This window comes from Gopherus flavomarginatus, chromosome 14 (genome assembly GCF_025201925.1).
Source record: "Gopherus flavomarginatus isolate rGopFla2 chromosome 14, rGopFla2.mat.asm, whole genome shotgun sequence".
NCBI classification, from domain to species: Eukaryota; Metazoa; Chordata; order Testudines; family Testudinidae; genus Gopherus; species Gopherus flavomarginatus.
The window spans coordinates 2,527,504-2,543,618 of record NC_066630.1 but is presented as its reverse complement, the minus strand read 5'-3'; the positions used below and the strand labels follow the sequence as shown (position 1 = coordinate 2,543,618).

The following is a 16,115-nucleotide window of genomic DNA, read 5'->3' as shown; positions in this document are numbered from 1 at the left end:
TCCTGTGTCTCTGCTTCTCTGTGCCCCGGCCCGGCCCAGCTCAGCTCAGCCCAGCCCAGCCCAGCGTGCTCAGGGTGTTGAGCTCTGTGTCAGGCACCAGAGCCCACGAAGCGTGGGCAGGGACCCTGCTTTGCGGGATGTTGTCCGTAATTGCTGTTGTTCCTTCTCATGCTCCATTTTCCCCAGCCTTCGACCAAAGATTTTCCCTAGTGCCAAGCTGCGGGGGCAGGGGAATGCCATCCCTTTGCAAGGAGCGGGGACCCAGGTGATCCCCTGCTCCTGGGGAGCTGAGAGTTACAAAAGGCCCTTTCAGCATCCAGCCTGTCTGGTGTGCGCTGTGCCCCGGGTGTGACTGCGGTGCATGGAGATTTCCCCGCTAGCTCTGACCTCACTAGCCTCAGCGCGGCTGTACCAGCCCACCTGCACCCTGGTCGTCTCGGGCATGGCTAGCCAACGCTGTAGCCATGTGGCTGCTTCATCCCTGCAGCGATCAGGCGTGTCTACTCGAGCTGCAGCCGCAGCTGTGACCGCAGTGTCACCATTCCCTGAAAGGCAGGAGGCCAGCGCCGTCCCCTGGACTAGTGCAGAGTGGCGCGAACCGGCCGGAGAGGTCAGGGTAACTCTCTCTCTCTCTCCCCCCATCTTTCTCGCTTAGAAAAGAGACAGGACAACGGACAAGTGTATTACGTGAACCACAACACGCGGACCACCCAGTGGGAGGATCCTCGCACGCAGGGGTAGGGCGCCACCTTTGCTTGGCTAGGTCACGCTCTGACTCGTGGGCCCCTAACCGCAACAGAGCTTTGTGCTAGTAACCCCACGACTGAGAGCTCAGGATGTCGGTCCCAGAGCAGTCCTGCAAACCGACACCTGCCGGCAGGGGCCCTTGTGGAAAAGGCAAGCGCCAGAACTGCAGCAAGGCAGTGCCTAAGCAGGGGGTGGGGGCACACTGGTTTCCCCTGGGAATCTTGTCTGAGACCATCTGCCAGGAGGCAGCCATGGCCCAGGCCCCCACGCAAGGGGAACAGTCTGGGCTGGTTTGGGCAGAAGGCACTTCCCATGTAGGCCCCCTGAGGTCCCTGTCCCCTCCTACTGCATGGCTCTGTGCTCGGGTTCGGTTCCCGCCCCACGCTGGGCCACTGCAGCCAGAGCGAGTCCTGGGGGTGTCACTGCGGTGGTTTGGGGTGCTGTGCTGTGCTCCCCATTGGGCACTTCTCCTGGGAGATGGCTGGAGTCCGTCTCCTGGGCTGACATCAACCGGGGCAGGGCTCCTGGCCCAGGGCTGAAGCAGGTGTCTCCCAGGTCCCCACCAGTCCTGCAGCATGGAAGGGCTTCCTGGGCTTAGGGGAGCAGCACAAGGCGTGAGGGGCTCGGGGCCAGGAGCTGCTCTTGTTCTCTGCCTGGGGGTGCCGGAGCAGGCCATGCAGGGGGAACAGGACCCTCTTGCCCCCAGTGTGCCATGTGTCCAGGAATCTTTTCCTTGTGCTGGGCAGGATGATCCAGGAGCCGGCCCTGCCGCCTCGCTGGGAGATGAAGTACACCAGTGAGGGGGTGCGCTACTTTGTGGATCACAACACTCGCACCACCACCTTCAAAGACCCGCGCCCCGGCTTTGAGTCTGGGTAAGGCGCTTCCTGCCAGGGCCCCTCCTCCTCCTCTGACTGCCGCGTGCTGCTGGGCAGAGCTGTGCCCCGTCACTTCTGTCCTCCACTCTACCTGTGGTTGGCTTGGTAGCCTTGGGCCACTCACTCCCCCCCCATCAGCAGGGGCGAGGCTCTCAAAAGGCCCTGGGAAGATACCAAGTGCCACTGTTAGTGCAGCACCCTGGGCACCTCCAGTGTGGCCTGGGGCCCTGGGTCCGAGTAACCGATGGCTGGTGGTCGTGCCGCCCCACTCCCTGATACGGGCGCGCTCACGCCGGGCTTCTGTTCCCCTAGTGCCTCTCTGTGCAAAGGCTGGCCAGGCCCAGCCACAGAGCAGGTGGTGGCTGCTGTGTTGTGGGGGAGCTCTCCGGGCTGGGGCATGGCTCCTGGAGGAGGTGGCTCTGCCAGTGCACGGGGCGGGAGGTTCTCAGCCAAGGCCCATGTGTTTGCTCCTGTAGGAATAAGCAGGGGGGTTCCCCTGGGGCTTATGACCGAAGCTTTCGCTGGAAATATCACCAGTTCCGCTTCCTGTGTCACGTGAGTACTGGGGAGTGGGGCAGGGAGAGGGGGCTGGAAGGGGTGCGGGCGGCTCACTGGGAGGGCAGAGCTGTGCTGACTCTGAGCCCAGTCCCTGTGTTTGGTTGCAGTCAAACGCACTGCCCAGCCACGTGAAGATCAGCGTTTCCCGGCAGACGCTCTTTGAGGACTCCTTCCAGCAGGTGAGTCCCTGCGCAGGGAGGCCACAGGCAGAGCATGGCACCCTGAAGGGGGCCGTGTAGGAGGGTACCAGGGATGCAGGAGCCGGGCTCCTGTGGGTGATGAGTCCCATCTTTTCCCCCTTGTAGATTATGAACATGAAGCCCTATGATCTGCGGCGCAGGCTGTACATCATCATGCGCGGCGAGGAGGGGCTGGACTATGGCGGCATTGCAAGGTGAGTCCTGCTGGGCGAACAGGCGCCTGTGCTGCCGCCGGGCAGCTTGCCGGGAATGGGGCCCAGGGAGAGGCTTGGGGCATCTCGTGTTCCTCTCCCAGGGGCCTGCCAAGCACTTGCTGTGACAGAGAAGCCCAGGGCACGTCCTGCTGGGTTTGAATGAGAAATGGCCTGAATCCCGTGTGCACCACAGTAACAAAACAGAGCCAGAGTGCCCCACACCGGGCTCTGCCCGTGCCCTTGGGGCTGGGGAATTGGGGCGGCTCTGCCTGTGCCCCTGGGGCTGGGGAATGGGGGGGAGCCATGGTGGGGGGGCTCTGCCTGCACCCCTGGGGCTGCAGTGCGGGGGGCTCTGCCCGTGACCCTGTGGGGTGAAGGGGCTCAGCCGGGGGCGCTGGGGAAAGCCTCATGGTGCAGTGTTGGGTCAGAGGAGGTGTCTGTGTCACTGCTGGCCCCAGCCTGCCTCTGCCTGGGTGCTTGGCTTGGTGCTAACTCTTCTTCCTCCCCCCGGCTCCCTGGTGTCCTCGTGTCTGTAACACCCCAACTGCACCTTCTCCACGGTGACCCTGCTCCCATCTCTGGCCCGTGGGCTCCTGCTCTGTCTCTCTCTGTGTCCTGCCAGTGGTTTTACCCTATGGTAGGTTACGTCATGCTGTTCTACCACAGGGTAGAACCACGGACAGGATACCGGGCGCGCTCTGCGTTGGAGGACGACTCGTCTCCCTGCGCTGCTAGGGAGGACCAAGGCAAAGACCACGTGCCTCTCCTGTGCTTCTTCACAGAGCTAACTAGCCAGGAAGGGGTAGTGTTCCCTGCACGGGAGGGAGCCACAGGAGACGAGGCTCATGGGGGGAGAGGAAGCAGAGACAGGAAGGGCACACAGGTGTGCGTGTGCTCTGGGGCGTGGGTAGGGGTGTGTGGGTGTGCGTGTGTATGTGCTCTGGGGGCGGGCCCGTGTGTGCGTGCTGGGCTTGGGTGTGTGAGCGCAGGCATGTGCACATACGTGTGCACCTGCTCTGGGCGTGGCCAGGTGTGTTTGCAGGCATGTGCATGGGGGTGTGTGTCTGTGCTCTGGGCGTGAACAGGCTGTGGTGGGCGGTGTCTGTGCTCTGGGCGTGGGCAGGCCGGGGAGGGGGGTGGTGTCTGTGCTCTGGGCGTGGGCAGGCCGGGGAGGGGGGCAGTGTCTGTGCTTTGGGCGTGGGCAGGCTGGGGTGTGTGTGTCTGTGCTCTGGGCGTGAACAGGCTGTGGTGGGCGGTGTCTGTGCTCTGGGCGTGGGCAGGCTGGGGAGGGGGGTGGTGTCTGTGCTCTGGGCGTGGGCAGGCCGGGGAGGGGGCAGTGTCTGTGCTTTGGGCGTGGGCAGGCTGGGGAGGGGGGTGGTGTCTGTGCTCTGGGCGTGGGCAGGCCGGGGAGGGGGGCAGTGTCTGTGCTTTGGGCGTGGGCAGGCTGGGGAGGGGGGTGGTGTCTGTGCTCTGGGCGTGGGCAGGCCGGGGAGGGGGGTGGTGTCTGTGCTCTGGGCGTGGGCAGGCCGGGGAGGGGGCAGTGTCTGTGCTTTGGGCGTGGGCAGGCTGGGGTGTGTGTGTTTGTGCTCTGGGCAGGAGGGGGCAAGTGTCTGTGCTCTGGGCGCGGGCAGGGGTGGGGGGGCGGGTGTGGGTGTCTGCTCTGGGTGTGTGCAGGCTTTGGGGGGGCGGTGGGCAGTGTCTGTGCTCTGGGCATGGGGGGGGGGGGTGTGTGTCCATGCTCTGGGCGCAGGCAGGCTGGGGGGCCGGGGCGGTGTCCGTGCTCTGGGCATGGGTATGGTGCACTGGGGGTGTGCAGGCATGTGGGGGTTGTGTGTGGGTGGGTGGTGAGTGGGTGAGTGTGGTGGGGACAGGCAAGCAGGCAGGTGTGTGTGGCTGGTGGAAGTGTGCAGACCTGGGCAGGGAGAGGTGTGTGTGTAGGACAGGCGTTCTCTGGGGCCCCTGGCACCCCCACTGGGCCATGGGCCGATACCAGTGAGTGCTGGGCGCACCAGGGCCCACGTTCACTGAGATGCTTTCCAAGCTGCTGTCTCCTAAAATGCTTCCCAGGCTACATGTAGCAGTGCTGAAATGCAGCTGCCTCTGGGATAGAGGCTGGCATGGGATAGTGGGAACCCCCTGCCCGCCCCGTTGTCTCCGAAAGGGTCAGGACTGTTCAGTCTGCACACAGCAGAGCCGGGCTGGTGTGTCTGGGGTGCTGCGGAAGAAGGGATGCGCGGGTCGAGTGAAGCCGTCTGGGCTGCTCCCTTTCCTCAGGTGAAGCTCTTGTATGCAGGGGCCAGTGGGCCCGGGCCCAGGCCCCCCTGCCAGCTGGTCTCCCGGAGCCCTGGTCCTGCTGCCTGGAGAGCAGGAGTGGAGCGGCTGCAGCTCTGCCCTCTTGGGGGACCGTGCACCCCCGTCACTGCGCTCTGGTCTCTCGTCCCCCAGGGAATGGTTCTTCCTCTTGTCCCACGAGGTGCTCAACCCCATGTACTGTCTGTTCGAATACGCCGGGAAGAACAACTACTGCCTGCAGATCAACCCCGCCTCCTCCATCAACCCCGACCACCTCACCTACTTCCGCTTCATCGGCCGCTTCATCGCCATGGTGAGCGCCCCGGCTCCGGGCGGGAGAAAGGAGCCAGTCAGTGAGGAGAGCAGGCCTGGCCCCACGCATGGCGAGCGGGTGGGGCCCTGGGTTTGGATGGGACGTAGCCACTTCAGCCCGAAAATGTTCCAAGCCTTGGCCCCGGAGGCTGGCTGGCCCGGGTGGGGTGTGCAGGAGCAGCTGGTCTCTGTGCTGGGGGAGCAGCTGGCCGCTTGTGGGGCCCAGCCTCGACATGGGGAGTGGGGAGGGCAAAGGTGACTCCATCTCGGAGGCCAGGACTCGGAGCGGAGGAGCCGTGTGCTTCGCCGGCCTGTGGGCTCCAGCAGTTCCGCAGCCTCAGGAACAGCTTGGGGGTCAGGGTGCACTGTGAGTGGGGCGGGGGGCTCTGGGGTCTGTGTCTGGGGTGGTGGTGAGAGGGCTGTCACTGGGGGGCTGTGTATTGTGGGGCCAGAGTAGGGCCTGTGTATCACAGGAGGCACATCGGGCTGGCCGGAACGGGTGGGTCTGTGTATCAGAGGAGGTTTGCGGGGGTGTCCAGAGGGGTGTGTGTCTGTGGAGGAGGTTCAGTTGGTGGCTAGAAGGGTGCAGGGGGGTCAGTCTGTGTATCGGAGGAGGATTGGGGAACGGGGTCTGTGTGTCGGAGGAGGTGGCCCGAGGGGGGTGTGTGTATTGGAGGAGGTTTGGGGGGGGGTGTCTGTGTATTGGAGGAGGTGGCCAGAGGGGAGGTCTGTGTATCGGAGGGAATTCAGAGGGGGTGTCTGTGTATCGGAGGAGGGGTATGTGTGTGTATTGGAGGAGGTTCGGGGGGGGTTGTGTATCGGGGGTGGCTGTGTATCAGAGGAAGTTCGGGGGGTCTGTGTATCGGGGGTGTCTGTGTATCAGAGGAGGTGGCCAGAGGGGGGGGATTGGTGTGTGTGTGTGTATTGGAGAAGGTTGGGGGGGTATCTGTGTATTGGAGAGGGTGTCTGTGTATCGGAGGAGGTTCAGGGGAAGGGTCTGTGTATCAGAAGAGGTGACCAGAGGGTGTGTGTGTGGGGGTGTGTGTGTGTGTGTGTGTATTGGAGGAGGTTGGGGGCGGTATCTGTGTATCAGAGAGGGGTTCTGTGTATCGGAGGAGGTTCGGGGAGGGGGGGGTCTGTGTATCGAGGAGGGGGGTCTGTGTATCGGAGGAGGTTCGGGGAGGGGGTGTCTGTGTATCGGAGGAGGTGGCCAGAGGGGGGATGTCTGTATTGGAGGAGGTTGGGGAGGGGGTGTCTGTGTATCGGAGGAGGTTCGGGGAGGGGGTGTCTGTGTATCGGAGGAGGTGGTCAGAGGGGGGATGTCTGTATTGGAGGAGGTTGGGGAAGGGGTGTCTGTGTGTATCGGAGGAGGTTGGGGAGTAGGTGTCTGTGTATCGGAGGAGGTTCGGGGAGGGGGTGTCTGTGTATCGGAGGAGGTGGTCAGAGGGGGGATGTCTGTATTGGAGGAGGTTGGGGAGTGGGTGTCTGTGTGTATCGGAGGAGGTTGGGGAGGGGGTGTCTGTGTGTATTGGAGGAGGTTGGGGAGGGGGTGTCTGTGTGTATTGGAGGAGGTTGGGGAGGGGGTGTCTGTGTATCGGAGGAGGTGGTCAGAGGGGGGATGTCTGTATCGGAGGAGGTTGGGGAAGGGGTGTCTGTGTGTATCGGAGGAGGTTGGGGAAGGGGTGTCTGTGTATCGGAGGAGGTTGAGTGGGGGGGTGTCTGTGTATCGGAGGAGGTTGGGGAGGGGGTGTCTGTGTGTATTGGAGGAGGTTGGGGAGGGGGTGTCTGTGTATCGGAGGAGGTGGTCAGAGGGGGGATGTCTGTATCGGAGGAGGTTGGGGAGGGGGTGTCTGTGTATCGGAGGAGGTTCGGGGAGGGGGTGCCTGTGTATCGGAGGAGGTTCGGGGAGGGGGTGTCTGTGTATCGGAGGAGGTGGTCAGAGGGGGGATGTCTGTATTGGAGGTTTGGGGAGGGGGTGTCTGTGTGTATCGGAGGAGGTTGGGGAGTGGGTGTCTGTGTATCAGAGGAGGTTTGGGGAGGGGGTGTCTGTGTATCGGAGGAGGTTCGGGGGGCGGGGGGTCTGTGTTTCGGGGGTGTCTGTGTATCGGAGGAGGTGGCCAGAGGGGGGATGTCTGTATTGGAGGAGGTTGGGGAGGGGGTGTCTGTGTGTATTGGAGGAGGTTTGGGGAGGGGGTGTCTGTGTATCGGAGGAGGTGGCCAGAGGGGGGATGTCTGTATTGGAGGAGGTTGGGGAGTGGGTGTCTGTGTGTATTGGAGGAGGTTTGGGGAGGGGGTGTCTGTGTGTATTGGAGGAGGTTGGGGAGGGGGTGTCTGTGTATCGGAGGAGGTGGTGAGAGGGGGGATGTCTGTATTGGAGGAGGTTGGGGAGGGGGGTCTGTGTATCGTGGGGGTCTATGTATCGGAGGATTTGGCTAGAGGAGGGATGTGTATTGGAGGAGGTTCGGGAGGCGGGGGTCTGTGTTTCGGGGGTGTCTGTATCGGAGGAGGTGGTCAGAGGGGGGATGTCTGTATTGGAGGAGGTTTGGGGAGGGGGTGTCTGTATCGGAGGATGTTGGGGAGTGAGTGTCTGTGTATCGGAGGAGGTGGCCAGAGGGGGGATGTCTGTATCGGAGGAGGTTGGGGAGGGGGTGTCTGTGTGTATTGGAGGAGGTTTGGGGAGGGGGTGTCTGTGTATCGGAGGAGGTGGCCAGAGGAGGGATGTCTGTATTGGAGGAGGTTGGGGAGTGGGTGTCTTTGTGTATCGGAGGAGGTTTGGGGAGGGGGTGTCTGTGTATCGGAGGAGGTGGCCAGAGGGGGGATGTCTGTATCGGAGGAGGTTGGGGAGGGGGTGTCTGTGTATTGGAGGAGGTTCGGGGAGGGGGTGTCTGTGTATCGGAGGAGGTGGTCAGAGGGGGGATGTCTGTATTGGAGGAGGTTTGGGGAGGGGGTGTCTGTATCGGAGGTGGTTCCTGGGGCCTCGCCCGGCTGTACTGCGGGGATGTGCCCAGCTCCTTGGCTGCCACCCCAGTGTTCCAGTGGATCTGCAGCTTTGGGGACTATTTTTAGCCCCAGCAACGTGAGATTTTCCAGCTGCCCAAACCCAGCGTGACTCCCCTGTCTCTGGTGGCCTGAGCCCAGTCTCCTGTCCCCATGACCTGGGGCTCAGGCCTGGCGGGGGCTGAGGCTCCGAGTCCCCTGGCTCTGGGATCAGCCCCTCCATGGTGCCATGCTCATGGAAGCTGGTACATTCTTCTCAGGTCTCCCCCAGCCGCCCAGCCCTGCTCGGAGCAGAGCCGGATCCCCATAAACTCCCTGACTATTAATCACCGCTGGGCTGCTCCAGACAAGCGTCTACATTGTTTTTGGCTGCCTTAGCCTTGTGGCTTCTGGAAGCCAGGATCCAGGGCGGTTTAAACAAGTGCTCTTCATAGAGCTGCAAAGGGAGAGGGAGACGCCATGGAATTGGGGGTGGGAGGGAAGTTGGGTGCTCTGCACCCCCGGCTCTGCAGGCAGGACTCCTGTGCTGCCAAGAGAGCTGCCCCTCTGGGACTCAGGGCTGGGCTGTCGTCATGAGGGGCCACATTCTCCTAGTCACAAGCCTCTGGGCCCTGTCCCCTGGCCAGCTGTGCTTGGTGGTCCCAGGAGGCTCAGTGTCCCGCTTGGCTCAGTGGCTAGCCTCAGGGTCCCCGGCACGCGAGTCCCTCAGCCACCTGGCAGGAGTGGAAGAGGACCAGTGTTGGGTGCTTTGGTCGCTATGTTCTGCTGCCAGCTGTCACTTTTGGCAGTGTCCGTGACCAGGGTGTTCTCTCCCACACAGGCGCTGTATCATGGAAAATTCATTGACACTGGCTTCACGCTCCCCTTCTACAAACGCATGCTTAACAAAAGACCCACGCTGAAGGACCTGGAATCCATTGACCCTGAGTTCTACAACTCCATCGTCTGGATCAAGTCAGTGCCTCTCCCCTGCCAGCCCAGGGGCCCTGCTTTTCTAGGGGTGATGGGGTAAAGTCCCATACAGGGTGGTCTTCGGCCACACGCCAGGGCTTGGGGTGCTGAGGATCTTGCCTCGGGCCTGGTGTATCAGACCCACCAACGTGTGCACGTGAGCCTGTGAAATCTCCAAGCAGCTGCAGAAAAGCCACCCATCCCACGGCATGCAGGGTACCCATAGGGAGTGCTGCGGCCCTCATCCTGCCAGATCTCACTGTGCCAAGGCCTTGCTGGGTGCAGCCAGGCTCACGTTCCTTGTGTCGCTTCTCCCCCAGGGAGAACAGCCTGGAGGAGTGTGGTTTGGAGCTGTACTTCATCCAGGACATGGAGATTCTGGGCAAGGTGACAACACACGAGCTGAAGGAAGGAGGGGAGAGTATCCGGGTGACGGAGGAGAATAAGGAAGAGTATATCATGTAAGTACCAGTGCCTGGGCTCTCCCCCTACCTTGGCATGGAGTGTGGGGCTCGGGGGCATGGTGCTGCTGCTGGGGCTACTTAGCTTTGACATGGACAGCAGGCACAAGGAGATGGGCTGTGGGCTGGGTGGCCCTGCCCCAGCCCTGAATGCTCAATCTGGCTCTGGTGGTAGGGGCGGTTTTGCCAGCACTTTCTGAGAGGGGAGGTAGAGCATTGGGGGAGGTTCTTATCTCATAGACTTTAAGGTCAGAAGGGACCGTTATGATCATCTAGTCTGACCTCCTGCACAAAGGAGGCCACAGAATCTCACCCACCCACTCCTGTAACAAACCCCTAACCTATGTCTGAGTTATTGAAGTCCTCAGATTGTGGTTTAAAGACCCTCTGCCCCAGGCCCTGCGGCTGCAACCGCTCAGCTGCCTGTCCACCACAGCTCTGGGTGCTGCTGGTTCTGGTGCTGCTGAGTTGGGCCCAGGCAGCAGAAGAATCCCCCAAACCTGGTTTGAGTTGGTGCATCCCTTGTGGACAAGCGTTGCTAGCGCACCCACGACAGCAGGTCTCTGTTCCCAAAGTGCCCTCTGCCAACAGGGACCTCAGAGAGCCACCGCTCTGGGCTTTGGGAGGCAGGAGCACAACACAAGAAAGGATCGGGAGGAACCTTGAGAATTTGCCAGGCTCCTCTCCCTGCACTAGCCCTGCTGCTGGCCAGGAGCATCAGAGGTTCAGACAGCAGGGCTGGCGGGATCCTGCAGGGCTCTGGGTGTTGGTTGTGGGTACCATGTCTGAGGGCTTGGCTGGGGTGCGCCCCGGGTTGCATGTCTGCCCTTTCAGGCTACTGACAGACTGGAGGTTCACACGGGGTGTGGAGGAGCAGACCAAGGCCTTCCTGGATGGCTTCAATGAGGTGGCACCACTGGAGTGGCTGCGGTACTTCGATGAGAAGGAGCTAGAGGTGAGTCAGTGAGTGCTGGGTCTCCGCGCCCCTGGCTGGGTGAGTCCCGAGCATTGGTGCTCGCTGTCCCACAGCAGAGAGGTCCTAGCATCAGCTGGGGCAAGAGGGGCTGCTGGCTAATGACCGAGAGAGAGAGACATGCACGCCCGCGTGCGTGCACACTCAGGGCCTAGTGAAAATACAGTTTGTATTTAACTCTGCTCCTGAAATGCGGCACTGTCGGGGACATTATCCGGACACAAGCTCTCGTGCCACCTGCTGGAAGATGTTGGGCCTGTAGAGCAGGTGACCTACTGCCAGGCTGGAGACTTCCTGCCAAGCCCCTGACTTCTCCAGTGCCTGGGGCATGGGCGGAAATGGAACCCCGCTGCCTAGCCCGACCCTGGAGGAATTGTGCATGTGCCACTCCAGCCGTTCTCCTGCGTAGAGTGCAGGTGGAGGAGTCTGTGGCTTGGCTGCTGACTTGTCCCCTGGTTCCCTAGCTGATGCTCTGCGGCATGCAGGAGATGGACATGAGCGACTGGCAGAAGAACACCATCTACCGGCACTACACCAAGAACAGCAAGCAGATCCAGTGGTTCTGGCAGGTGAGCCTGAATGGCACCTGGGAGCCATCCTTGGCCAGCGAGCGGGAGTGGGGTTGGGTTGCAGGATCAGTCTGGCTCCACTGCTCACCAGCCTGCAGGCAGAATGAGCTGAAACCAAGCACATCTCCAGCACGAGGGCTTTGGTCGTAGCTGGCAGCGGCTCCAGAGTTGCTCAGGGCAGCAGGCAGCACTTAGTGGTCAGCCTGTTTCCAGCAATAGCTGCTGCTCTGGGGGAGGCAGGATGGGAGACGGTGACAAAAGAGGCTGGAAATAAAGCAGCCCCAGTTAGGTGCCTCTTCTCAGTGAGTGATCAGGACAGAAGGGGAGCAAACTGGTCCTCAGCCAGGGCAGTGTGGGGTAAAGCCTGTGCCCGGGAATGACAGCAGGAGACTCAGGGTCGGGTGCGGAGTCATCTTTCCGGAGGATTCTTAGGCTGGGCGCTGCTCCCATCCCGCACCCCTGTGGATTGTAGATTAAATCCTGCAGCCTCAGCGTCTGGAGGACGCTCTGTGTTTTTTGCGATTTGGTTTCCTGTTGGAGCTGGCAGGAGCCACCGAGGCAGGAATGAGAGATGTTGCCCCAGGCCCCCCAATCCCAATCCCCATTGCTGAAGCCAGGAGCACACAGGTGATGGCAGAATCCCCGTCTCATTGCATCTACTCTGTTGGTTGCAGGTGATTAAGGAGATGGACAATGAGAAGAGGATCCGGCTTTTACAGTTCGTTACAGGGACCTGCCGCCTACCAGTTGGAGGATTCCCAGAGCTCATTGGTATTTATCTCCCAGCTGCCCCAGGGGGCACAGGAAGGGGGCGGGGGGATAAAGGAGAGAGAGACTCGCGATAGTCCAGTGGTGTGGAAGGGCGGGGAGCAGTGGGGGGCAGCGTTATGACTGTTCCACTCGCCTTTCCGCGGTACAGCTCAGAGCATATACAAAGGCAGGGAAGTAAGCGAAGGGACAGAATCCCCCCAGCGCTCACGTTTTTAACCAAATGTTATACTGTACTAGGCCAAATGCCTTACAGCAGTCGGATATCTGTCAACACGGTTATCTTTGCCAACCAAACCTGTAATCTCATCAAACAACGGGAGCAGTATTGTTCGACAAAAACGAATTTCCATAAAACCAGGCTGCTTGGAATTAATTACGCTACCATCATTTCATTCTTTACTGAATGGCCTTTCCATTATTTTCATGGAATTGATGTAAACCTAGTCAGCATATAGTTACCCAGGTTATCCTGTTTTCCCTTACTAAATACTCTCTCATTGGTTTTTTTCCTAGTCCCCTGGAATTTCCCGTGTTCGAAAATTTGTTAACTATCAGTGGCTCAGAGAGTTCCTCGGTCAATTGTTTTAAAACTCTTGAATTGAAGTTATCCGATCCTGCATGTTTAAAAATGTTTAACTTTAGCCTTTGCTATTTAACATCCTCCCTTGTTACTGTTGAAATAGAAAGTATTCCATTATTACTGTAAGCTGTGTATATTTCATGGAGCTGTGAATATTCCTTAAACCTACTGAGCATAGATTTTTTTCACTGATCCCTTTAGCCTCCCTTATCAGTAGTCTGCATTTCATCACTGTTAATTTATAGTCATTGCTATCAACTTCCTTCTTTTTCCATTTGTTATATATTTAGTTCTGTTTTAACTTATTAATCAGGATATTTTTTAATTGAAGAAGCATTCCTTTGTAATTGTGAAATTGTGTTTTGTTGGGTATTAAGTTTTGTTGTCCTAGACAACTCCCTATTACCTTCCATGTTTTGTTTAAATTGTTTAAATTTTGCTTTGTAATCATTTTTACTCATAATGATTTTCAACTTTCAGCCCAAAGTACATGTATTACTGGTCAGGACTATATACTGTTTACTTATAACAAATGTAATCCACCATGACCAGTTTCACCTAGGCAACCACAATTTTTATTCAGTGATCAGTTCATCTTCAGATATCAAAATGAGGTCTTATATGGAATTACCCTGAGCTGGTTGCAATATTTCTTGAGTTAGAAAATTGTCTATAATTTTTAGAAACTCCAGGGACATTTCCATCATGACAGCAGGAGACCTCCAGTGTATATCCCTCAGACTGAAATCCCCCATGACAAGTTTTTCTTCCTGCACATTATATGTAGCTGTTTAAAGAGCTGTTAGTCCTGCTCTCTAGTCTGGTTTGGTGATCTCGGACGGACTGCCACCAGTAGCCCAGCTTTGCCATCGCATGCCAGATGAGTGGTCTGTCTAGTCCAGCATCCTGTCAGTGGCCAGTACCAGCTGCTTCAGAGGAAGGTAGAAGAAACCCCTTAGTGGCCATTTATGCACTAACATACCTATCAGGGAAATTTCTTCCTGATCCCAGGCAGATAATGTTGGCTTAAGCTCTGGAGCACAAGAGCTGTATTACCTGATAAGGGAAATGTTTATATAAATCCCTACTGAGCTCTTTGCCTCAGTGAGATCTTGTAGCAGAGTTCCAGAGGTTCGCTAGATGTTGCGTGAAGTTTCCTTTCCAGCTTTCAGGGTTTCCTTTCCTGTAATGTAACGAGTTGTTCTGTTTGTGACTGACAGGCAGTAATGGGCCACAGAAGTTCTGCATCGATAAAGTTGGCAAAGAGACGTGGCTGCCCCGGAGTCACACCTGGTGAGTCTCATTCCTCTTGGAGCAGGTGGGGGTGAATCCAAGCAGTCTCTGTGGGGCTGCCCCTTGCTTCCTCTCAAACCAGTTCCACCATGGGCTTTGCAGGGGATGTGGCCACAACTTCTGTGTGCTGGGGCCAGCTTATGCATCTCAAATGCAGCCCCCGAGCATAGCTGAGAGAGCAGGGAGATGCCCCTGCCTCACGAGCGCATGGGGGCGGGGGAAGGGGGAAATTGCCACTGCATTGACAGGCTTTGTTTTCTCTCCAGCTTTAACCGCCTGGATCTTCCTCCCTACAAGAGCTATGAACAGCTGAAGGAGAAACTGCTGTATGCCATTGAGGAGACAGAAGGCTTTGGCCAGGAGTAATGCTGCTTGCTCCTTCCCCAGCCCCCCGCGGCCGGCCCAGGGCAGAGCAGCGTCCCAGCAGGCTGCATGCTGGATGCTCTGACTCTCAGGGCGGGCAGAGAGCGCCCGTCACTGAGCAGTTTATCTCCCTCCCTCCCTCCCTGGGAGTTTGTCTGTCACTCTTGTTCCTGGGTTAGGCTTGTGCCAATGCAGCCCAATGGTGGACAGGTCGCCCCCCCACCTCCAAAGCGAGCCCAAGGTGTAAATGGGGAGATGGACACAAGAGCGGCCCATATGCCACTACTGAGGGGGAATGAAGCGAAGGGCTGGGAGGGGGCTGAATCACTGGCCCCTTGCCACGTGGTGCCCTCCTGGGGGCCGGATCCTGTACAAGTTCCAGTCACTATCCAACTGCAGCCCAGTGTCTGAGCTCCAGATCTTGGGGTCTTTGGGCCGGCAGCAGGGACCCCCCAAGGCTGGGCAGTAGTGAAGACACCTCCCTCTCCCCGAGCCACTTTGCACCAAAGAAATGTGTGCAATCGTTACCTCTGCCACCTGGAAAACGGGCACTGACTGAATGAAAAGCAGAGAATTCGGAACAAACCCAGTGATTTCCTGCGGCGTCTTTCCTTTGTTAGTGCATGGAGCCGGTTAGCTGTGGCCCTGCGTCCCTTTGGATTGGGGCTGCTCGTTGCAGCCGCCAGAGGCCAGAGCTCGGAATGGCCCGAGACAGCAGGGCTGGGTGGGCACTTCTGTCTGGGGAAGCTCCTGCCAGGGTCTAGGGCTGGACAGGGCTTTTTGGAGTTAGCTGCAGTCAAAGAAAGAGGGAACTGCTTTTTAAGTGTTGTTTTTCACTTCTGTTTTCCCTGGTGTATCGATTAAAGTAACTAGAGCTTCTGCTCAGGTGGTCCTGAGTAGTGATATCCAGGAGCCCAATCCTGCCCCCAACAGAGGTAATGGCAAAACTCCCCTTGCCCTTCAGCCGGCTCCTTCCCCCCAGTGAGCGGGGGGCGCCCTTTTCCTTTCAGCTGTCTCTGCACAGGATGAGTGTGGCTGGGAGCTCTGCCCCCAAGGAGTGACCAGTGGGGAGGGCCGCCCCGAGGCAGGGCAGGCGGGGGCGTAGGCCTGTGCTTTGATTTGCGAGTGTGTGTGTGGCCCCTGGGCTCTTTATTTAACTATTTAAATGGAATGTCTTGCTAGGTGGTGGTGATGCTCTTTAATAGGATCCTAGAGGCTCCGCTGGTGTTTTGTACAGACAATGCGCTGTTCTCTCACGCTCTGGTCCTGTAGCGACTGCAGCTGAGGGCTGTGAAATGGGCTCTGTCGCCACTGAACCCAGCAGAGAGCTTTTTAAAGCAGTGACCCCTCCCGACTTGCCCTGCGGCTGGCAGCTGAGTGCCCATGTGTGAAGAGCTCCTGTGGCCTTTGCTCTGTTTGTGGGTTCAGGTGGAAACTCTTGGCCTGATTCTCCTGTCACAGACCGCGGTGGAGTTCAGAAGCTCTTGGAGTTACGCTGCTGTAAGCGAGGGCAGAATCCAGCTCTCTGCTGTTTCCTTATTCTACAGCCTCTGCCAGCCGAGGCTGCTGCCACAGAGAGTTCACCCTTCCAAGGCCTGAGGACAGCAATGGCCCAAGTGTGCTGTGTGCGTGGGGGGTGGGCATCTGTGTACATAGCTGTATATAATGAAGTCTGTGGATACAACAAATTGCAATAGCTTTTGAGCGGTAACCTTGATAGTTTTGTACTGCACCATCCTGCCTCAGTGATGCCAATTTCTTGTGCAATAAACGATCAGCAGCTGCTTGGGGGTTTGCGTGTGACTCTGTGAAGGTGGCAGATCAATACAGTCCTGTGAAGAGAGAGGTTCTGTGCAGGGCTTAAATTCTTACAGAGTATTTCCCAGAGCGCCCCCCAGCCCCAAAATGCTATAAAAACTCCAGGGGGGTTGAAAATATTTGCCAGAGCTCTGCTCAGCACAGCTCCAGCTGAATTT

The 16,115-nt window shown here is 58.5% G+C and overlaps 1 protein-coding gene and 1 long non-coding RNA gene across 3 annotated transcripts in view; both read left to right on the top strand.

Annotated features, from left to right (window-relative positions):
• Nucleotides 1–15,770, top strand: part of WWP2 (WW domain containing E3 ubiquitin protein ligase 2) — an 85,335-nt gene extending 69,565 nt beyond the window's left edge. The window contains exons 12-24 of the mRNA XM_050922312.1: nt 656–737; nt 1,494–1,622; nt 2,102–2,180; nt 2,291–2,362; nt 2,489–2,577; nt 5,023–5,182; nt 8,999–9,132; nt 9,450–9,590; nt 10,425–10,545; nt 11,028–11,132; nt 11,807–11,903; nt 13,704–13,776; nt 14,043–15,770. Coding sequence (XP_050778269.1) covers nt 656–737; nt 1,494–1,622; nt 2,102–2,180; nt 2,291–2,362; nt 2,489–2,577; nt 5,023–5,182; nt 8,999–9,132; nt 9,450–9,590; nt 10,425–10,545; nt 11,028–11,132; nt 11,807–11,903; nt 13,704–13,776; nt 14,043–14,142 — 1,382 coding nt within the window. The 3' untranslated portion in view covers nt 14,143–15,770. The remainder of the gene's footprint in view (nt 1–655; nt 738–1,493; nt 1,623–2,101; nt 2,181–2,290; nt 2,363–2,488; nt 2,578–5,022; nt 5,183–8,998; nt 9,133–9,449; nt 9,591–10,424; nt 10,546–11,027; nt 11,133–11,806; nt 11,904–13,703; nt 13,777–14,042) is intronic.
• LOC127033983 (uncharacterized) lies at nt 5,684–7,881 on the top strand. Of its 2 annotated transcripts, none has more exons than XR_007769261.1 (3): nt 5,684–5,702; nt 7,081–7,143; nt 7,849–7,881. It is a non-coding gene; the product is annotated as an uncharacterized LOC127033983 (long non-coding RNA). The 2 variants fall into 2 exon arrangements; XR_007769262.1 differs by lacking the exon at nt 7,849–7,881 and adding an exon at nt 7,359–7,391.
• Nucleotides 15,771–16,115: the final 345 nt, after the last annotated feature.